This window comes from Ailuropoda melanoleuca, chromosome 6 (genome assembly GCF_002007445.2).
Source record: "Ailuropoda melanoleuca isolate Jingjing chromosome 6, ASM200744v2, whole genome shotgun sequence".
Taxonomy (NCBI): Eukaryota; Metazoa; Chordata; class Mammalia; order Carnivora; family Ursidae; genus Ailuropoda; species Ailuropoda melanoleuca.
In genome coordinates, this window is record NC_048223.1 from 53,198,156 (window position 1) to 53,221,123 (window position 22,968).

General features: G+C 48.0%; 2 protein-coding genes across 4 annotated transcripts in view; both read left to right on the forward strand.

Annotated features, from left to right (window-relative positions):
• IFIT3 (interferon induced protein with tetratricopeptide repeats 3) overlaps positions 1-7,528 on the forward strand; it is an 18,886-nt gene extending 11,358 nt beyond the window's left edge. Inside the window, 2 exon segments of the mRNA XM_034662409.1 lie at positions 5,589-5,871; positions 5,873-7,528. Of these exon segments, the coding sequence (XP_034518300.1) occupies positions 5,589-5,871; positions 5,873-7,048 (1,459 nt within the window). The 3' untranslated portion in view covers positions 7,049-7,528.
• LOC109488883 (interferon-induced protein with tetratricopeptide repeats 1B) overlaps positions 1-21,841 on the forward strand; it is a 33,229-nt gene extending 11,388 nt beyond the window's left edge. For 2 of the 3 annotated variants that reach the window (XM_019794275.2, XM_034662411.1), the window contains exon 2: positions 19,213-21,841. In XM_019794275.2, coding sequence (XP_019649834.2) covers positions 19,213-20,632 — 1,420 coding nt within the window. In that variant the 3' untranslated portion in view covers positions 20,633-21,841. Of the gene's footprint in view, positions 1-14,752; positions 14,782-19,212 lie in introns of those variants that run through there. The other variant, XM_034662410.1, reaches the window with a different exon arrangement.
• The last annotated feature ends 1,127 nt before the right edge of the window (positions 21,842-22,968 follow it).

Genomic DNA, 22,968 nt, shown 5'->3' on the forward strand with positions numbered 1-22,968 from the left:
CTTTGTGTATGGTGTGAGAGAGTGGTCAAGTTTCATTCTTTTGCATGTAGCTGACCAATTTTCCCAGCACCATTTATTGAAGAGACAGTCTTTTTCCACTGGAAGTTTTTTCCTGCTTTATAAAAGATTAGTTGCCCAAAGAGCCGAGGATCCATTTCTGGGTTGTCTATTCTGTTCCTTTGGTCTATGTGTCTGTTTTTGTGCCAGTACCATGTGGTCTTTGTGATCACAGCTTTGTAGTACAGCTTGAAATCCGGCATTGTGATGCCCCCAGCTTTGTTTTTCCTTTTCAACAATTCCTTGGCAATTCGGGGCCTTTTCTGGTTCCACACAAATTCAAGGGCTGTTTGTTCCAGTTCTTTGAAAAATGTCATTGGTATTTTGATCGGGATAGCATTGAAAGTGTAGATTGCTCTGGGTAGCATGGACATTTTAACTATGTTAATTCTTCTGATCCATGAGCATAGAATATTTTTCCATCTTTTTGTGTCTTCTTCAATGTCTTTCGAGAGTGATTTGTAGTTTCTAGAATATAGATCCTTTACGTCTCTGGTTAAGTTAATTCCGAGATAACGTATGATTTTTGGTGCTATTGATCTTCTCAATAGATGCAGAAAAAGCATTTGAAAAAATACAGCATCCTTTCCTGATTAAAACACTTCAGAGTGTAGGGATAGAGGGTACATTCCTCAAGTTCATAAAAACCATCTATGAAAAGCCTACGGCGAATGGCATTCTCAATGGGGAAAAGCTGGAAGCCTTTCCCTTAAGATCAGGAACACGACAAGGATGCCTACTCTCAACATTATTATTCAACATAGTACTAGAAGTCCTTGCAACATTAATCAGACAACAAAAAGGGATAAAAGGTATCCAAATCGGCAAAGAAGAAGTCAAAATGTCTCTCTTTGCAGATGACATGATACTCTATATGGAAAACCTAAAAGAATCCATTCCCAAACTATTAGAAGTTACAGAGCAATTCAGTAATGTGGCGGGATACAAAATCAATGCTCAGAATCAGTTGCATTTCTATACACGAACAATGAGACTGAAGAAAGAGAAATTAGGGAATCCATCCCATTTACAATGGGTATTGGTTTTTAAAAAGGCAGTAACTTGGTGTGCCTGGGTGGCTCAGTTGGTTGAGCTCTTGACTGTGGGTTTTGGCTCAGGGCATGATCTCAGGGTTGTGGGATCAAGTCCCACATCAGGCTCCACGCTCATCAGGGAGTCTGCTTGAGATTCTTTCTCTCCCTCTGCCCCTCCCCACACACCTTCTCTTGTTCTCTAAAATAAATAAATAAATCTAAAAGAGAACGAAAAGAAAAGAAAAGAAAAGAAAAGAAAAGAAAGGAAAGAGGAAAGAGAAGGAAGAAAAGAAAGAAAGAAAGAAAGAAAGAAAGAAAGAAAGAAAGAAAGAAAGAAAAGAAAGAAAAGAAAGAAAAGAAAGAAAAGAAAGACAAAGTGCCTGATACGACTTCAGTCCTCTTTAATTTTAAGATTTGCTCTGTGGCCTAACATACGATCTGGCCTAGAGAATGTTCCATGTGCACCTCCAAGGATGGTGTATTTTGCTGCCGTTGGGCGGAATGTTCTCCAAACGTCTAAGTTCTTCTGATCTGAAGTGTTGTTCAAGTCCGGTGTTTCCTCTTTCGTGTTCTGTCTGGATGATCTATCCGCTGCTGAAAGGGGTACGGAAGTCCCTTGCTCTTACTTGTAGCTGTCTATCCCCCTGCAGGGCTATTAATATTTGCTTTATATATTTAGGTGCTCCCGGGTTGGGCGCATAAGCATTTACAAAGGTCCTATCCTATTCTTGGACTGACTGCTCTGTCATTACGTAATGACTGTCTTCCGCTCTGACTTGAAGTCTACTTCGTCCGACGTAAGTACAGCCAGCACTGCTTCCTTTGGTTTCCACAGAGCTACCCGTGCATGGCCTCCCTTTCAGTGTGTGTGTCCCGAAAGCTGGAGGCAGCGTGTGTTCTCTACATCCATTCAGCCCTTCTCTGTCTTTCAACTGGAGAATTCGGTTCATTTACATGGGATAGTTATAAACTTTCTATGGTTTTGTCCATTGTTTTCTGCCTGTTTTATAATCCCTTTGCTTCCTTCCCATTCCTTTGCTCTCTTCCTCTGTGATTTCATGCTTCTCTGTAGTAGTGGTATGCTTGTATTCTTTTCTCTTTACCGTTTTGTGTATTTAGTATAGGTTTTTTCTTTGTGGTTACCATGAGGCTTAAATAAAACATCTTATATCGATAATAGATTATTTTAGGTATATAATTTAAGTTTGAAAGCATACCTTTTACTCCTTCGCTTACATAGTTGGCTATCTTCCTGAATAAATTGCCCTTTGTTACCATAAATGTCTTAGCATGGCCAACTCTAGCATTGGTGAAGGGGTGGTATGGATGGAATATTCCAAAGTGTTCCATCCTCTTACGGGTTCAGGAGTGGAGAGCAAGCTTTTCTGCTTGCCGTACACTTTATCAGCCACTGACATCTCCTGGAGCTTCTATATGACAGGGTGGGAATATGTTTCATCTTAGAGAGAGAATCTTTACCAATAAGTGCTTAAAAGTGTAGTCTGTTGGGGGGGCGCCTGGGGGGCATAGCGGTTAAGCGTCTGCCTTCGGCTCAGGGCGTGATCCCGGCGTTCTGGGATCGAGCCCCACATCAGGCTCCTCCGCTATGAGCCTGCTTCTTCCTTTCTCACTCCCCCTGTTTGTGTTCCCTCTCTCACTGGCTGTCTCTATCTCTGTCGAATAAATAAATAAAATCTTTTTTAAAAAAAAAGTGTAGTCTGTTGGGGCCCTGGGTGGCTCAGTCAGTAAAGCATCTGCCTTTGGCTCAGGTCATGATCTCAGGGTCCTGGGATCGATTCCCGTGTCAGGCTCCCTGCTCAGCGGGGAGTCTGCTTCTCCCTGTACCTCTGCCTTTCCCCCTGCTTGTGCTCTCTCTCTCTCAAATGAATAAATAAAATCTTTTTTAAAAACGTAGTGTGGTAAGATCCCTCTGGTTTGCTGATATGTCAACCGGCATCACCACCATAAGAAAAAAAAAAGAAAGATAGTGTGATCAAACTGGCAAGGTGGTTCCTGGTTTTGCTGCAGCAAAAACGTCTAAAGTCACCTGCCCTTCTCTAGGCTCACTGAGAAGTTGGGTGAATACCCTCCATTAATCCTTAGAGTGTCCACCCATTACTTCCAGGCACCTATGTCTACAGATACATTCTACTGATCTGAAACTCGTGCCTGCCTTCCTCTCTCCAAATGCCCTCACTGGGCAATCAGCACAGTTAACTAATGCGGAAACACAGAAATGCCTTTATTGTCCCTTGATTGCTTAACAGTTACAAACATATTTGTTCAGTGATCATTTTTGTCACTTGTCCTTGATATTTATTTTCTCATAATTGCTACCCTGAGTTATGATCTGTAGTCCCTCAAACAGGGCAGCTAGACTCACCAGGTGAAGCCAAATTGGAAAACCCTAGAACGGAGACAAAAGATTGGCATTGCGGTGCTCTAGCCAGGGACCAAGAGAATGGAAAAGACTGCCATGAATAGAGGCCCACCCATAAAAGGATATCTAGATAGACAGCAACCCCCCTCCTTGCCTTGCCTTGGGTCGATTCCCTCGCCTCTGTGTCTCTCGCTATGGAGCATCTCAGATGTGATCACACTGGGGCAGCAACGGCTTAGCTAGGTGTTGCTGGAGAGACAAAGAACCTAGAGCAGAGCACGGGCAGCAGCGTGTGTGGACGGTGCTGGTCCACGGGAAACTCCAAATAAAGTCAGATAAAGTCAGTGGCTCCTCAGGGAGCAAAATGTATTTTGAGTAGTTAAAGGACTTCCCTTTATTCTGATTTTATGTTTCTTCCTTCTTCAGTAATGATAAAAATGCTTCTTTCTTTTTCTCTTTAATACGGTATTGGTAAGCATAGGTGGTTGGTATCTTTGGGGATACATTTTCTCCCATGAGATGGCAACCCTATTTGGCACATAACTTTTTTCTGATATTGTGCTAGTCCATGAAATTAGTATCCTTCAAAACTAACCAAGTGACACAAAGGAGTAGCCCTGTGAAGGGTCGTCGGATGGCTGAATCAACCTTGCCCAGAATGTGAGGACTGAGCCCTGACTTCTAATGGAGCACGACAAGAGGTCCCAGTTCCTCTCCTCCCATGCACCCCACCCCACGTTGCCTTGCATGTCTGCCCATGCCGTGGAAGGCATGTGCTCCGTGGATTCTTGCACAGACCACAGCTATAGGAGGTGAAGCTGGGAAGCAAGAGGGAGGGTACCTCCTCTTCTGTCTAGAAAAACTCAGGGTGTGGATTAGTCTGGGCTCTCCAGAGAGGCAGAACTAGTAGGAGATAGATGCATAGACATATAAGCTGCTGGGTGAAGTCAGGCCCCACCACCGAGGCTGCAGAGAGGTAGCAAGCATCTGCTAAAGGTAGTTGTTCCAGGTTCTTCGCCATGTTTGCTGGCCAAGAAGTAGACGATTCTGAGAAACATAATAGAGGAAATTCAGTCAGCCAACTCGAGAGCTCAGGCCTCACTAAGGTCTTTTTCTTCAGCTTCCACTTGAGGGTTAAGACAGGATGGGCTCCAGGATGGAGAACTCTTGACTGTCCTGTCATCAGCTCGGCCTTGCACTGGAGCCATCAGCCTTGCTCACATCAAGAGTAGGCAGGTACAAATAGTGGACTCACCACGTTTGACCTCAGCTGGGTTTTCTGTGACCTTGTGTATTTGTCAACAGCAAAACCAAACTGGATCTTCAGCCATATTCCCATTTCTTGCGAGGGACATATTTTATATAATTGGACATATTTTTTGGTGTTCCTCACTGAGAATTTTAACCCTCTTTTTTATTCTTTCTACAATAATTTCTAAACATACTTATTTTTACCTACTTTTTTCTTTACTTTCCTGTAATATAAAGGTTAAAATAAAGATTCTCACCTACTCCAGGTTTAAAATATGTGTGTGTGTGTATGTGTGTATATATATACATACACACATACACACACACACATAGTGAAAAAGAGAGATTTACTATCAGGAACTGGCTGACAGGATGACGGAAGCTGAGGATCATAATCACAGTCCGCTGTCCACAAGCTACAAACCCAGCAGAGAGCCAACCGTGTAATTCTAGTCAGAGTCCAAAGGCCCGAGAACTGGAGGGATAACGCCACAAGCTCCAGTCCCAGTGTGACTGGGCACCAGGAAGGCCGACGGTAGAAGCTCCAGTCTAAGGAGAGAGAAGACAATGTCCAGCGCACACAGACAGACAGACAGACAGACTGCACACGCCCTCTGCCTTCGCTTCTACTCAGACACTCAGCAGACGCGGTGAGGCCCATCCACACGGGGAGGGCAGTCCGCTCTCACTCTGTCCCCCGAGTCGGCTGCTCATCTCTCCTGGGGACACCGTCACACCCCCCGAGCTAATGCGTCACCAACCGCAGGGAACCCCACGGCCTGGCAAGCTGACGCACGAACAACGTGTCGCCGCGGCCCAGGGTGCAACGCCCGGCAACACAGTGACCCTGTTTATTTTCTCCACAGTGAGGTCAACAAGGATTCTCTGGAGAAAGCCCTTCCACAGCTGAAATGCCATTTCACGTGGAACTTACTGAAACCAGATGGCGTCTCGGGTGATCTAGAAGACAGAGTGTGTCACCAGATTGCATTCTTAGACACGCGGTCCAGAGCGATGGCGTACAACCTCTTGGCCTACATACAACACGTGAACGGCCGCGGCGAGGCGGCGCTGGAGCACCTGCGGCGGGCGGAGGCGTTGATCCAGCGGGAGCACGCCGAGCAGGCGGGAACCCACAGTCTGGTCACCCTGGGGTAACTACGCCTGGGTCTACTATCACCTGGGCAGACTCGCAGACGCTCAGAGGTATGTCGACAAGGTGAGACGCGTCTGCGAGAAGTTTTCAAACCCATACAGTATCGAGTGTCCCGAGCTTGACTGCGAAGAAGGGTGGACACGGCTGAAGTGTGGAGCAAAGCACAATGAAAGGGCCAAGGTGTGTTTTGAGAAAGCTCTAGAAGAGAAGCCCAACCACCCAGAATTCTCTTCCGGACTGGCCATTGCCACGTACTGTCTGGATAATAAACCACAGAAGCCATTCTCCATGGACGCTCTGAAGCAGGCCCTTGAGCTGAATCCCGACAATCAGTACGTCAAAGTGCTCTTGGCCCTGAAATTGCAGAAGATGAATGAAGAGGATAATGGGGAGCGGCTGGTTCTAGAGGCCCTGGGGAACACGCCTTGCCAAACAGATGTCCTTCGCAATGCAGCCACATTTTACCAAAAAAAAGGTGATCTAGACAAAGCTATTGAACTGTTTCTAAGGGCGTCCAAGTCCACTCCAAACAATGGTTACCTCTACCACCAGATTGCGTGCTGCTACAGGGCAAAAGTCAAACAAATTCAGAACGCAGGGGAATCTGAAGCTAGTAGGAGTGGAGAGAAGATTGGAGAGCTAAAGCAGTGTGCTATTGACTACGTGATTAAAGCTATTGACAAGGGCGTAGATCCGCTGTATGCCTATTCTGATGAGCTCCTGGAAACAGAAGACTATTATCAGATAGCTTGCAGTAAGGAGCTCCCCAGCACCCAGAGGCAACAACCCCACCAGCACTATGGCGACTTTCCGGGGCATCATGGGAAGTCTGAAGACACTGCTACCCAACGTGATTTGGAGGGTCTGCCCACAAGCACAAAATCAACAGAGGCAGGAAAGATGAAATACCCACCACAGAACAGAGCTGGAAATCAGCTTCCACAAAATGCACCGAATTCTTGGTATCTCCAAGGATTAGTCCACAAGCTGAATGGAGAACTGCAGCAGGCAGCCGAATGTTATGAGAAAGAGCTGGGCTACCTCTTACAGAACAGCCCCACAGGCATAGGCAGCCTTTTCCTGCCGCCATCTGAGCTTGAAGAAGGCGGTGAGGCAGCGGGCCGGGGCCCGCACAACCCCGCTCCCAGAGCTCCCGGAGCCCTGAGCTGAAAGGCAGGGGAGGGAAAGGAGCACAGTCAGGGAACCTGGGACGCCCCGGGACTGCTTTAGGACACTTTGTAGAACTGCTTCCTAGTATCTGTCTCCCCTTTCCATCTCAGCCGCATACACCCCTCTAGTCGGTGGGCCTTCCGATGACATGACCCGTGGACACAGGGCTTGGGGCCTGCGTGATGCTAAGTCTTAGCTGCGCTCCGTTCTTCAGATGTCCCCCATCTCTGCCCTTCTTACCGAGGCTCATAGCTGGCCGCTGCCTGCCAACAGCTCTCCCGGCCTCTGCCCCATTGCTATCTAGCCTTCTGGACCCCCTGAAAGACTAACCCCCTTTGGACTAACCCTGGAATGTTGCTTATGTCTTCCTCTTGGCTTCAGCCATGTGTTTATATGCATGCTCAATTGCGAGACTCCAATAAATGTGTGTTCTGGATAGAAATGCTACAATAAATTTGAAAATTTCGACTCAGGATTGAAGTAATTGTGTGGTTTGCATGTGTGACTAAGAGTGATAACCATTCCCCAGGCGTCTTTTCGGGCCTTTGTCTAGGGACAGTGGGTAAATGACAGAGCCACACCGTACTATTCTCCACATGCCCCGGCAGCTCCAAGGAGGAGCCAGCCTGCCCTCGACTCCTGTTCCAGGCCAGGGGCCTTGGCTGAGCCCAGGGCCCGGTCAGCAGCTGCTGCGTCTGAGCAGAAATACCTGGGCGGTGGCCTCCCTGACTGTGTATCAGAGGCACCAGGACGAGGCTGGTCGGAGGCAAAGATCTTCACCCTCCTAAGAGAATGCAAATATTCTAGTAGTCACCTCCCAGCTGGGGAGACCCACAGTGTCGTCCACCATGCAGCAACCGTCCACCTCTCCTCACCCCGCTTACAAGGCTCGCGTTCGTATGCTTTCCCAGTGGTATCATCTGATTGTGTGTGTGCAGGGGAAGATTGTTATGTGCCAGTTCTCAGACAAGACAGAGGGCCTGGCATTCCCATCTCCTATATGAGTGGAGAGTCAGAAACTTGACCCTTTCCTCGTACAGAAGGGGAATTCTGGGAAGGTGCTTCATAAGCTACTTTGGCTATAAAAGCAGCAATGCCCCCCAGCCCTGAACTGTCTGCTGGCTCCCGGAAGGCTGGGGGAGCAGCTGAGTGCCCAGAAGTGAACTGTTGATTCCTGGCCAGCCTTGGCCTAGAGTGGCACCGTCTCTCGTGTCCGGTTCCAGAGGAGTTGCTGGGCCCGCATAAAGAATATTACCATGGAAACCAACATTGACAGCTGGAAGAGCATGGGGTTGGGGGCGAGGTGGGGACTGGCTACAGCTACAGCTGGGGGGGCATATATGTGAGGAACGGGCTATCTAGAAGCAAACACACGTGCTCAAGGACACAGAGGTTTTAAATAGTAGTCGCGATCAGGGAGATCAGAGGTTTTGCCAACGGGGGTACCTGGTCCATCCCCAGGGGTTGCACACAGCTGACTCCCAGAAGGATTCTGGACTTCATCCAGGCTATCCCTCCAGGCTCAGAGTCCCGTCCACCTTCCAGATGGTGTTGAGGCTCCCAGAATTGCTATTGACCGGTCCTGACCTACATGGCGTACGCTGTGATTTCTTTTGCTGCCCAGGCAATTTTACTGAAAAGACGCCTCTGCACCTACAGTGTACCGTTGTCTGAGGGAACGTCCCCCGCACTTCCTGGTGGGGCCCTGACCTCACACAACGCGGCCTCCAGAGACCCAGGGGGTGTCGCATAAATTGCTGGTTTTCATGGACCTCCACTCCTCCTTACTACCTGGGACCATACCCAACCTTACCCAACTAGTAAGCTGGAGGGGACATAGAGCTCCGAGACCTACCCCATTTTACCAGCCAGGCAGAAGGGCGGGTTCACCTGGTGGCCACACAGCATGTCCCAGCAGATCCCAGGGCTGTCCACAAAAGAGACGATTGGAGGAGCGGGGGTCTGTCTCCCCAAGGCAAACCATGGACTCCTCCCCTCAAGCTTAGCCACTCAGTGCCTGGAATGAATGAGGCTCTCAAAAAATTTTGAGGAATATAGGAACACGTTGTCTCCACTGAGAACTGTGACACTGCCATTATTACCAGCTCAGGGTCACACCTTTCAAGACAACTTCTCCGAATCCTAGGAGAGGGTGCTGGGAAGATAAGACGGTAAGTGTCCCAAGCTACAAAACAGTAACAATAAAACAATAGCAGGCTTATGTCCTGGCCTCTGAACCACGTTCCAGGATCTGTGCTAAGCCCATTGCTAGCATCTAAAAACCAATGTGGAAGGTATGAGGCTCAGAAAGGTTTGCTAGCTTGCCCGAGGCCACACAGCTCGGAAGAGGTATGACTGGCACTCAAGCCCGTAACTGTATGAAACCAAACCACCCTGCTCCCGTGCATTTCTGTGCGTCCTGCCGTGCTATCTCCTGATTCTGTTGGCACAGGCCAAGAGGCTTCAGGCTCTGCCGCAAGGGCAGCTCAGAGCCCCGGAGTTGTGGATTTCTACTAGAATCTTCTCCTGTCATTTTCTCCACTTACTCCAAACTCCCCTCCCTCACACTGACTCCTGTGTGTGATTCCTGAGCGTTCTGGCTCTCCATCTTCCTCCTCCTTCCCACTGTGTTTGGCAATCTAGTGTCAGGTTTTTAAATTCACCCTGATATGGCAAATTCACAGGACCGTGACAGCAGTAATGGTCCTCAAGCTACATGCAAGGGATTCAGAATTCTGTCCGTGCAGGGCTGCAGCAGCCCCTCCAGGACCCCCAGCAGCTGACACAGGGAGCTCTATTTTGTAAGTCAGGGCTGGACAGCAAAGAGCCCTTAAACTCATGGCGAAGACGAGCCTCGGAATTGAAGCTTTTCCTCTGCGGTTCATTTTCGGTTCATTCTCATAGGAAATTGGGAAGGGTGGAGAGAGAGCCACACTCAGCAGTCTTGGCCTGTCTTCACTGTCCTTTGCTCCACTGGATGGAGCTACCATTCCCTAACAGGCTGCTACATCGCGGTTTCCAATGAGAATCCTGGGAAGTTGTCATCAGGAGTCCCCAAGACACCCCCCTAGGTCTGATGACTCACTAGAAGGACTCACAGGACTCAACATACAATCCTGCTCACGCATTAGACTTACTACCATGGCACAGGGAGAGTGCACGGGGTGAAGGCAAGGGGAACCCAGGCACACATTCTCCAGAGTTCTGTCCCAGTAGAATCCTACAGGATGTGCTTAATTCCTCCAGCATCGAGTATGACCACACAACTGAAGCTAGTTGGAGCCTCAGTGCCCAAGGGTTTTAGTGGGGACTCATCACACAGGCAGCCTCTGCTTAGCACATAGCAAAATTCCAGACTCCCAGGAGAAAAGCAGGTGTCGGCATTAACCACACTGTTTGCACAAACATTCTGGGCACGGTAAACCAAACTAATCAGCTAGGGAATGGTGGGAACATTCCCCAAATCCAAGTTCCCAGATGCCAGCCAAGGGCACACTTTGCAAGCAGGCCTTTCTGAGGATCTCAGTCTAAGGCCTGCTCTGTTAACCCTTTCCTGCAGTTCATCCCCCTGGTGTTTGCATGCCACCACGGACTCCACAGGCAGCAGGCACCACAGTACCTACCCCTCTATCCTTCCTTTCCCCAAACAGCGCTTTCACCATGTTTCAGTGAGTGAGGGTCCTTCAAGCGTGGAGGGAGGGGACCCACGAGCCCCCTCAGGTTTGCCAATACGCTAAAAGGACTCACATACTCAGCATGCCGTCAGAATCGCAGGTAAGTTTTAGGATAGCATAAGGGAGGAAAACAAATCTTTTTCCCCCTCACTCCCAGGTTGTCCAGCAGGGGCCCTGCCAATTAGGCTGACGAAAGAAAGATTGGCAAGAGAAAAACAGCTATTTATTAACTGGGACATCCACCCACACACGGGGGAGCTCAGGGATGTGTCACTCAAAGTGGTGGATGGAAGTAGGGCTTGTATAGTGCAGGGGAGCAAAATCTTTCTCCCTCTAATCCACATTCAGTGGCTGGGCCCATGGATCCAACTGATTAGAGCCAGGTGAACAAGAGGAAAAACAGTTTTAATTACAGACATACACGCAGACGAGTTCACGAGGAGGACGTGGCTTCCAGAGCTGTCAGATGATTCAGGCTTGTAGACCCCCATTCAGTGTTGCTGAGTCACTGGCAGACCTAATCCCCTTCAGCTGGTATTCAAACTGGGCAGAATGCATTTGCTGACATCATCATGTCAGTGGATTTTCCTTTTTTTTTTTTTTTAAGATTTTATTTATTTATTTGACAGAGATAGAGACAGCCAGCGAGAGAGGGAACAAGCAGGGGGAGTGGGAGAGGAAGAAGCAGGCTCATAGCAGAGGAGCCTGACGTGGGGGCTCGATCCCATAACGCTGGGATCACGCCCTGAGCCGAAGGCAGACGCTTAACCGCTGTGCCACCCAGGCGCCCCTCCTTTTTTTTTTAATTTTGTTTATTTATTTGAGAGAGAGAAAGAGAGCACACAAGCCTGGGGCAGGGGCCAGAGGGACAAGCAGACTCCTCGCTGAGCGTGGAGCCGGACTCAGGGCCCTGAGATCATGACCTGACCCAAATCAGACGCTTACCCACCCAGGCGCCCCTCGGTGAACTTTTCTAAGGCTTCCTGGTCTAGTGCGGTGTCTCCTGCCTCTGTGACCACGTGGAGCCCAGAGAGGCCAGAGGGAACTGAAGTGGGATGTTATAGTAGCAGCACCAAGCACCTGACCATCTGGAAGGACGTCGACCGTGTTGAACTTGACCTGAGCCCTGTGCTACTGGACAAACGCTATGGTCGAAAACTCTGCCCGCCCCCCAACTTTGGTGTCTGAGAATGTGGAGAGTTAAGCTAAGCTGCTCCAGGGCATTGCTGCCTCAGTATCCGTTTTGTCTTGCCAAGCAGCCTGAGGGGCGTCTTGCCCTGACATTAGGGTTCGTGTGCAAGCGCACGCCCTGGATAATAGCCTGCAGACTTATGAGCAAATGTAGCTTCCTGGTATTTGTCCCCGGCAGCCCGCCCTGCCTTAGCGACAGTCTCCCCCTCCCTCTCCCAGGCCTCCCCTTCTGCCCCCATCCCCTTAGATATGCCTCTGGGGAGCTTACCAAAACCCCACTCTTTTTGGTTTGAAGGGACCCATCCATCTGTAGGCCCAGAACCCCAAAGCATTTCACTCACGACCCACGATAAAGGCCTCCCGCCATGCCTCTCTCTGCCTGCAGTCTGCCTTGACCTCCCCATCATGTGGCTTCGGGACCTGTGAGGGATAAACTTGTCCAGTTCAACTTCTCTTGTGGTTTTTTGGTTAAACCACGAAGAAACACCCTATCCTGTATTACTTAGATAAAACTCGCCAGGGGCCCCTCGTTTATCCTCTGATGAGGCCAGACACAGACCCTCCAAATTCCCATTTATGTGTCTCATAAATGATCAGCTGAATTATTTGTCCCCATGATCAATCAGAACAAAATGCCTATAAATATAACTTGGCCAAATCGCTCTCTTTCCCCACAAGAGCCTGAAATTTGACTCCCCGCTGAGGTTTAACAAATATTGGAAGACCAAACAAGGCCTCTCCAAGCTTGGCTGACAACAAGGAAAGATTTCCTGATCTCGCCGCCCTCTCCCCTCCTCCCCAACACCTAGTTCCCAGCCTTGTTTATACCTCTACTTAAAGGAAAAGCCCTCTTCTGACTAATCTTTTAGACATTTGCAGTTCTTAAGACCAGAACTGTCTCCCTATTGCCATAATCACTTTCGCTTATCCTTAGGTTTTTTTTCCAGTTGATAAACTCAATTTTTAGAGCACTTTTAGACATGTGCAAAAATGCATGGGACATACAGAGTTCTAATACACCTCATCCCTCCTACAGATTCCCCTATTATGAACATCGGCATTCGTGTGTATATTAGCTCCAGCTGACGAGCCAATATTGACACATTACTCCTAACTGAAGTCCGTGGTTTACATTAGCATTCTTTGTAGTGAGCACAACAGCACGTATCTACCATTACTTTATCAGCAGAAGAGTTTTGTTGCCCTAAAAATGCCCTGTGCCCCAACTATACCACTTCCCCTAAAGCCTTGGCAAGCACTGATCTTTTTATTCTTCCTACAGTTCAGCCTCTTCCAGAAGGTCACGAAGTTGGATTCATACAGGATATAGCCTTTCTCGGATGCTTCTTTCACGTAGCAATGTGCATTTAATGTTCCTTCGTGCCCTCTTCGCAGCTTCATAGCACATCTGTTTTAACTGCTGAATAGTATTCCGTTGTGTGAATGTACCACAGTTTGCTCATCCCCTCACCCGCTGAGTCTTGATCACTTCCAATTTCGGCACCAACAGGGGTGCCCGATCAGCCAACTCACTGAGAGGAGATGGGCATGATCCAGCCTTGCACTTCTGCCTCTGTGAGTCCAATCCCCAGGTGGTATTTTGCCTGTCCTAGGAACAGTAAGAGGCTAGATCTGACCTACAGTCCGTGGAACAACTGATGACCTTGGGGGGGGGGGCGGGACCAGTGCCAAGACACCTGAAACAAACACATGCCTGGCTGGACACTACAGATGTTATCCACGTATTGGGGCACCTGTCATATGACATGTTCAATTTCTGGAATACCAATCGGGTGGTCAGCAAACACTTGCATGGTCACATATTCCTCATATCTGCTTCTGCAGGTTTTCTATGACTTGAGATACAAGTGCTGGTTTGGCGGTCCCAGGCTAAAGCCTTCTGGAAGACTTGGCATGGGCAGCCAGCATCCTGCACCTTTGCATAGCCTCAGAAACCTCCCCTCCAGAGCCAGGTGTGGTCACAGCACACATTCTTGGAAGTGTTCTCTGAGTAGGGAATCAGGGGACTATGATTCTGCAAAACACTTCAGTTGAAAGATGAGTTAACCCAAGAAGGTTTTTCAGGAAGAGAGAAAGAACCCTTCTTCTGTGGTTACAAAGCAACCAACATCAACTGCTCTTGTTACAATTAAATACTTATGAATCTGTCTCTCTGCCTAGATGGCAAGCCACCCGAGAAGAGGAAATATGTCATATCCATGTCCCAACAGACATGTAACTAATGATCACTCGTGGTTTGCAGACTTTTGAAATACATAAGGAGCTCATGGCAGTGAAGGCTGCCTTGGACATGCCAACAACCTGTTTGAACCACAGGCTCCCTAAACACCTATGGGCTTCCCAGAGCCTGGAAATGACATGAGTAGTGGAACTTGTGCTTTCCAGCCCAATTTAGATTTCTAAATTTCAACCACAACTGAAAATAGCTTCACCTCTTCTCATTTCTCTTAGTAGACACGGACCGCCTCCAAGTCCCAAGATATTTCAGACAAGTTTAAAACTCTTTGCCTCCTAGAACCTGATAACTTATCTCGTGTAAAAGCATGGCATGCTTATTGTAAAAGCATGCCACACAAGGTCTTGAGCCTAGTTCAAGTTTGTAAATGCCTGAAAATTGACATTGACAAAGCCAACTGAAATGAATGCTTGACAAGTAAAAATAAAGACACAAAAATTCAATTATACCTACAATACGAGAGAGTCCGCCAGAAATCTAAATTATGGTAGATCAAAGCCAGCCATTGAGACCTCTAACAGGGTATGAAAATTGGTGTACCTTTCAGAAAAGAGGAGTTCATGGTGGCTGAGTGTTTTCTCTTAAGGACGTGATGGCATGTATTTGCAAACGTGAGTATCTCCAAGGCAAACATCAGAGGTCAGAGGTGTATAGAGGTCAAAGCGCTTTGAACTACATTGCTTTAGCATGTTGTGTGAATTATTAAGGTGCACGTGGAGATGCCAAGCCGGGGGAAATGAAGCTACTGGCTCAGAGCCTCAAAGAAAGACAGGAAGGTCCCGGCAGTGAGTCCCTGACCACTCTGCCAGAGCGCTTCCACCTGAAAAGGACCTAGGGATCATCTAAGAAAGTCCTTCTCCAACTTTAACATACCAGCAAATCACCTGAACGTTAGCAGGGCTCTAGTTTAGTAGGTCTGTGGAGGGCCCGAGATTCCGGACTTGCTCAGCTTTAGTGGATGCCGCTACAGCTGCTGCACGGACCACGCTGAGAAGCCAAAGTCTTGCTCAGTGCTTTTTAGCCACAATTACTGGACAACACAATTACCTTGGAGTTCCTTCCTGCATTCCTCCCTTAATGAATGAATCAATCAGTCAGTGATAATTCTGATGCCTGGGCCTCCTTCACAGACATTCTGATTCATTGGACTAGAGATCAGCTCAGGTGTCAGTACTCGTTTTTATTTTTCAAAGATTCCCAGGGAACTTTCCGCTTTGCAGCCAGGGTTGCAAACCACTGTCCAAGGCTAACCTTTTTATTTAACCAATGAAGCAACTTGTAGAGTTTTTTTTTTTTTTAAAGATTTTATTTATTTGAGAAAGAGAGAGCACAAGTGGGGTGAAGGGCAGAGGGAGAAGCAGACTTCCTGCTGAGCAAGGAGTCCAACACAGGGCTCGATCCCAGAACCCTGAGATCATGACCTGAGCCAAAGGCAGACGCTTAACCGACTGAGCCACCCAGACACCCCTCATAGAGTTTAAATGAAATTGAATTCACCCTGGGGTGCCTAGGTGGCTCGGTCATTAAGTGTCTGCCTTCAGCTCAGGTCATGATCCCAGCATTCTGGGATCGAGGCCCGCATCAGGCTCCCTGCTCAGCTGGAAGCCTGTTTCTCCCACTCCCCCTGCTTGCGTTCCCTCTCTTGCTGGCTGTCTCTCTGTCAAATAAATAAATAAAAGCTTAAAAAGAAAAGAAAAGAAATTGAATTCACCCAGCCTGTCAGTCAAACCCAGAATCAGTCCTGGAATTCTGATATTGAACTCGTAGCTCAATGACTGAGTTTTGTACCTTCAGGCAGGAACCCTGTCCAGTAGAAAGGAGTTTTCCTCTCTTATTTCCATTGCTCTTTTTAATATGTGAATACACATGGGTGCACACACACACGTAGACACACTCATACACTTTATTGTCTGTTTCCTCTCTCCCTGATGCTGCTCTGTCCTGTGTAGTTGGTGGGTCTGTTTATCCCAAGGAGACACTGGGCAAGATTCTGCAAACCTGATCAGCTGAGCCAGAGCCCCACAGAACCAGGACTGCTGCCAGATTCACAGCAATCATGGGGCACACCAGCACTTCTCTGTCTTTCTGACATGTTGTCCTAGATGCCAATAGGTGAAGGAAACTAAGGGGCACAGACTTCCAGTTATACAATAAATAAGTCAAGGGATGTGAAGTACAGCATAGGAAATAGAGTCAATAATATTTTAAAAGCTTTGTATGGTGACAAGTGGACACTATCATGGGTGATTATTTCATAATGTATATAAATGTCAAGTGACGATGTTTTACACCTGAAACTAATACAATATTGCCTGTCAACTATACTTCAATAAAAATAATGTTTACACATAAAAGTTTATGCACAAAAATTCCAAAGCCATACAGCTGTCAGTACAAACAGCTCTTCTAAACTTCATGTCCATACCAGCTTACATTTCCATGCCTTTCAGAGTTGGTTTAGGGCTGGTGACTTGCAGAAAGTAAAACTCAACTGGTCTGCTAGAAACCTCCCATCTGATACAGAAGTAGAAGCAAAGAGCTGAAAGGGAGTGATCCGCCTTCCAAAACCTCGTCTCCCCCACACAGGTCAGCCCTTTCCAGGGAAAGGCTGGAGGCCAACTGCCCCAGAGACCTTGCCAGGCTCTGTGTAGGTGCATCCAGAGCTCCCTGAGTTGGACCCTGAGGTCAGAAGACCCAGACTGCTCTGGCCTGAAGCTCACAGCACAGCACCCTGTCTCAGCAACTGCACAATCAGAAACATGAGAGCATTCTCCAAATGCTGTGGAGCTATGGCTCCATATGCTCCAAATGGGAAAGGGCTCTGGCTGGAGGCCAGTGTAGACTGCCTGCTGCCCAGATGGAGCGACTTGGGACACACCATGAAAGCAACGCCTATAATTACTGAATGCTCTCAGTGCGACACGCTTCCCGTGTGTATCCCATTTTGTCTCACCACAACCCGTGAGGAAAGATCTAGTACTCGCCTGATTTTATAGGTAAGGGGTTAGAGCTTAGGATGGTGAACCAACTAGCCCACGATCGCACGGCCAACAGTGGCAAAACCCAGCACTGAACCCAGACGCTGTGATCCCAGGAGCTCAGGTGTCACTGAGCACCACTGGCGTGTGTGCCCCACAGCAAAGGAGGCAACATGGCTTACTATGTCTCACTGCGCCCAAGCCGGGAGGAGTGAAGGGAATCACAGATGAAAACAAATGTCCCATTGGCCCCATATCGAGAATAAAGATGATTCTATGATGGAGCTTTAACCTCTTGCACTCGGAGCACATAGCCCTAAAATAGGGGAGACGGCATATGTCTGGAGCATTCCCTGCCATCAGGTGATTCTGTCAAGTGACAGGTCTCGCACATGCTTTCTAATGCCCCCGGATTTCTCCCTCCACATAAAACAATGTTTGGCTGAAAGCCACGCTTCCCTTTAAGTGAATTTCTGCTCCCACAGTGGGCCAGCTTGGCCCTGGTTCCCTTCCTTCTGCCCCCTGGGTACTCCACTCTCCTTTTCCATGCTCCCATCTTGCTTACAGACTTTTACTGCTACTTCTATCTTTAGAGTATACTTCGGGAGTGGGAGTGGGATTCTCTGTATGTGGGCAGTCTTGAGACATGCTGACTTTGGGAAGAACACAGGGATCTAAACCATCTCCTGTGCTTATAAGATGTTAAGAGAGCCAGGAGCGCCTGGGTAGCGCAGTCGTTACGGCTGCCTTCGGCTCAGGGCGTGATCCCGGCGTTATGGGATCAAGCCCCACGTCAGGCTCCTCCGCTGGGAGCCTGCTTCTTCCTCTCCCACTCCCCCTTCTTGTGTTCCCTCTCTCGCTGGCTGTCTCTGTCAAATAAATAAATAAATAAAATCTTTAAAAAAAAATGTTAAGAGAGCCAGTACATTGGTCCAGGAACTAGGAACAGGCAGATGTGGTCTACCGCAAATTGCCTAAGTCCCTCCTTGGATGAGAGATAGGAAGATGTCTTTAACTCATCCAGAGAGAGATCTTGTACTACGTTCCTTCTCAAGCACACACTTTTCCTAAAAAAATCTTTTTTTTTTTTTTAAGATTTTATTTATTTATTTGACAGAGAGATAGAGACAGCCAGTGAGAGAGGGAACACAAGCAGGGGGAGTGGGAGAGGAAGAAGCAGGCTCATAGCAGAGAAGCCTGATGTGGGGCTCGATCCCACAACGCTGGGATCACGCCCTGAGCCGAAGGCAGACGCTTAACCGCTGTGCCACCCAGGCGCCCCTCCTAAAAAAATCTTTATACTGGAACGCATAAAATAGATACATTTCCTGTATGATATTCCTTTTCTGGGTAATCCTTCTTGTCTATATAACCGTCAACTTCAGAAATGTCAGGACACCCCTCTGTGCTGAAGCAATAATGCAGAAGTTCCCTAAAGAGAAAGGAGAAAGAGCCCCAGACATCCGGGAGCCAGCCCGACACTCCCAGCGAGGCCCTGCGTTGCTGGACAGCGACCCACAGCAAGGACCTGTGTGCTCCCGGAGCACCTCCACATCCCATCAGCACCAGACGAGGCCACCCTGACACCATGTCAGATCACGACAAAAACAAGGCCACTCCATAAACATGTCTGAATGCAGAGAAAAATATGAATGCTGTCCAGCAGGGTCCAAAAATGGCAAACACAGGGGAAGCTGTCTCCACTTTTCTTCTGACAGCATTAGGGATGCTCTCTCACAATGTTGAGAGGGGCCAGAGGGAAAGAAGGGTTTTGTAGTGTTGAGGGTGGGGCTAAAATGATTTTGATATTAGCAGAATTAATCTCTTTCAAGCTGCTGCTTCTAGAGAACACATAACCTACGTGTTGGCGTCATGAAGTGATTAGCATTTCTTCAGGGTTTTATGTCAACGACCACAGAAGCCAGAGAGGCAACAGATATTGGGAAGGCGAGAACCCGGAGGGGCGGCAGGGGGGGCTAGTATTTGACTATTCGAAGTGCTGGCTTCATTTCCATTAGACTAAACGCTCCTAAAATTACAAATAATTGTGGTCTATTTTTTCAGTGACAAATCAAATGGGAATCTCCTTGAAGAGAGCCTGGCTCAGCTGAGATGTCACTTTACCTGGGAGTTACTCATTGAAGACACCGAACTGCCTGACTTGGAAAACAGGATCTTCAATGAGATTGATTTCCTAGACACCAAATACAACGTGGGGATCCACAACCTGCTGGCCTACGTGAAACACCTGAAGGGCCAGAACCAGGAAGCCCTGGGGAGCCTGAAGGAAGCTGAAGACCTCATCCAGCAGGAACATGCTGCCCAATCGGATGCGAGAAGTCTGGTCACGTGGGGCAACTACGCCTGGCTGTATTACCACATGGGCAGACCGGCAGAAGCCCAGGCTTACCTGGACAAGGTGGAGAGCACCTGCCGGAAGTTCGAGGCTCCCTCCCGCTACAGGATGGAGTGTCCCCAGATGGACTGTGAGGAGGGATGGGCCTTGCTGAAATGTGGAGGGAAGAACTATGAACGCGCCAAGGCCTGCTTTGAGAAGGCTCTGGCAGTGGAGCCGGAAAACCCTGAATTTAGCACTGGGTATGCCATCACCATCTACCGCCTGGACGGCTTTAACAAAGAAACAGAGGTTAACAAGGCGTTCTGTCTGCAGCCCCTGAAAGAGGCCATCAGGCTAAACCCAAAAGATGCGTATATTAAGGCTCTCCTTGCCCTGAAGCTTCAGGACTTAGGCCAAGAAGCTGAAGGAGAAAAGTACATTGAAGAAGCACTGACCAACATGTCCTCGCAGACCTACGTCTTCCGATACGCAGCCAAGTTCTACCGAAGAAAAGGCTCTCTGGATAAAGCTCTTCAGCTCTTAAAAACGGCCCTGCGGGCCACCCCCTCCTCCACCTTCCTGCACCACCAGATAGGGCTTTGCTACAGGGCACAAATGATCGAAATAAAGAGAGCTGCCCACTGGCAGCCCAGAGGAAAGGATAGAGAAAATGTCCACAGGTTGGCTCACTTGGCTATAAATGAAATTCAAAAGGCTTTGATGATAAAGCCCACATTTGAGTTGGCTTATGTTGAACTGGCTGACCTGTACGCAGAAATAGGCCAATACACAAAGGCTGAGGACACTTTTCAGAAAGTGTTGTGCATGAAGACCATCAACGATCATCTACAGCAGGTGATTCATTACCACTATGGCCATTTCCAAGAACTGCACAAGATATCTGCAGATAAAGCAATCACCCATTATTTAAAAGGTCTCAAAATCAAAGTAGCCTCCAGCACCAGGGCAAAGATTCTCACTGCCTTAGAGAAGCTGGCTAAAAGACGTGTTCATCAGAATATCCGTATGGTGGAAAGTTTAAGCATCCTTGGGTTCATCCACAAATTGAAAGGGGAAGTGAGGGAAGCCTTGGTGTGTTATGAGAAGGCTCTCAGGCTGGCTGCTGATTTCAACACCGTGATTTGAACTAGAGGTCACCATTACCTGTTTAATGTGCTCATAGCTAAATAGAACAAACATCTTTGCTGATCGCTGCTTTCAGAAACATAGAACATGTTGAAATAAAAAACAGTTGATAGAACACAGACTCAGCTGCCCACTGACACCCCTCTTTCTTTCCTCGCTGATCCCCTCCCCTTTTCTTTCCCCTCTGTCCATGCATCTGTGAAAGGAGCATCCATTCTTCTAGAAGACATCCCTGTACTCATTGGCTAAGGCTGATGAAGGCTGTTTGGGGCACCTGCTACCTGCTAGACCAACAAGAGTCCTTTCCCCTCTGGCTTTGCATTTGGAAAGAGCACCTTCCATCCTCAGTCTGTCTGGTCTCCTGAACAGAAGAGTCTTACATAGGGAAGATTCAGCCCCTCCTGGGCTCACACACCAGTCACATGCCAGCGTAGCTGCATGCACACACCCGGTATCTGCAGGCACACACCCACAGGACACCCACACATTGGTCCAAAGACACTCCTGCTGCTTGGTTCACGCACTCAAGGCATGAATTCCCGGAGGCGGTGATCCTGAACCGAGGGCACAAGCTACTCATATACACATGCCTCCTGCATCTCCCCCCACACTGGCTGATTCTTGAGCTCACACAGGCGCATTCCTGCATATTTCTGCACATGTGCATTCTATATTTGGAAAATACCTGATACTACTACCCACTCAGAAGTTAAAAAGCATAGGAAACAGAAAACAAAAACAGAAAGGATTTTCTTTTCCATGTGGCCAGGGATGCTGACCTACCAGATCTGAAGGCAAAGCAAATGAGCAAAGATGAGAAAGAAAAAAGAGAAGGGACTCCGTGTTCCAGCCCCGGGGCCCATTTCCCAGGGCCTTCCTGCTGCCAAGACCTGCTGCTCAGTGAGCCAAGTCTCTAACCTCTTAAGAAACTCAAACTCTTCGGTATACGTTTGTCCAGCTACTGGCAATCACAAAGGATCTATGTGTTCCAAACATGTTGCCGGACATGTACTCATATCTAAGAAAAATTAAAACGTATTGAGGAAAGACAAAGGGAAAGCCGATTTAGGACATACCAGCTAAATGTGACAAATACATTAATGCAGTTTTTAAGGGTTTGCTGTGCGTGCATGATATAATCTTCTCCTGTTTCTAACTAAAATATTTTCTCCCAAAACATTCAGTAAAATTAACCACTTGATAAGCTAACAATGTCTCTGAGTGCATTTTATGGGTGGAACTTTTTAAAAGATGTGTATTCTATGTTTGGGTGGAAGTCGAAAAACACAGAAGCAACTTCTAGAGCAGTAGAAGGTCAAAGGTGGTAGAAGCCTTGGGAATATAAACACTACCGAGAATTTTTTTAAAATACTGGGTAGGGATTTACTTCTACAGGCCATGGGATTATAAGGCTGGTTTTTCCCTGCAGCCTGGAACTGACCAGTGTTGGGGGTGGTCATTCCGGGAACACAAAACACGTAATTAGCACCCTTCTCAACTTTATTGCTATTAAACGAAGAACGAATTTATCATATTTAACCTGCAAAAAGCTACTAGAGCAGGAATACTCTTTTTCTTGCACACAAGATGGGACTAAAGTCATCACGGTATGCATGCTGACGTGTCAGCTAGTGGTACTGACAGCTTGCTTACACCACAACAAAAACGAAGATAAATTAATGGATAGAGACCTGGAGGATGAATAGATATGGAATTAAGCAAATATAGTAAAACGTTACTGTAGCATCCAGGTGGTGAGAAGAATACCTACAACTAATGTTCGTTGTAAAATTATCTACTTAACCTCTGTTTGATGACGCTCAAATCAAAACTGTTTGGATAGAAAGGGGAAAAAATCTAAAAGGGAAACAAAAATGAGGCAAGGGAACCAAAATATATATGCGCTAGAGGATAAAAGCCCATGGAGAGAAAATATTCCAGGTGATTTGTTTGAAGCACCGGGTGTTTCTTTTCCCCAGACGTGGAACTTCACAAACACTCAACACACAACACACACAGGAGTCGGCTCCGTGGGACAGAGCCGCACCCCCGGATCTCAGCTCTTGGCCTTGTGGCGCAAGACGGGAGAAGCTGGCTTCTCTCTGCTGCCCTCAGGACCGAGGGGACCCACCAGCCAACTCCACGCCTTTCCCCTCTCAGCCAAGGAGAGCTGCCTTGGTCACCTGTGTCATGCTAACCATGACAATAAGTGGAGAAAGGAGAGGCCTGGCCCAACCATTACAGGGTAGGAGTAAAGGTAAAGAAGGGGTACAGTTTGGATTAGGCCATGAGGAGGTGGAGGTGACACCATCCAGAAGCATGTGCAGTTCTGGGGG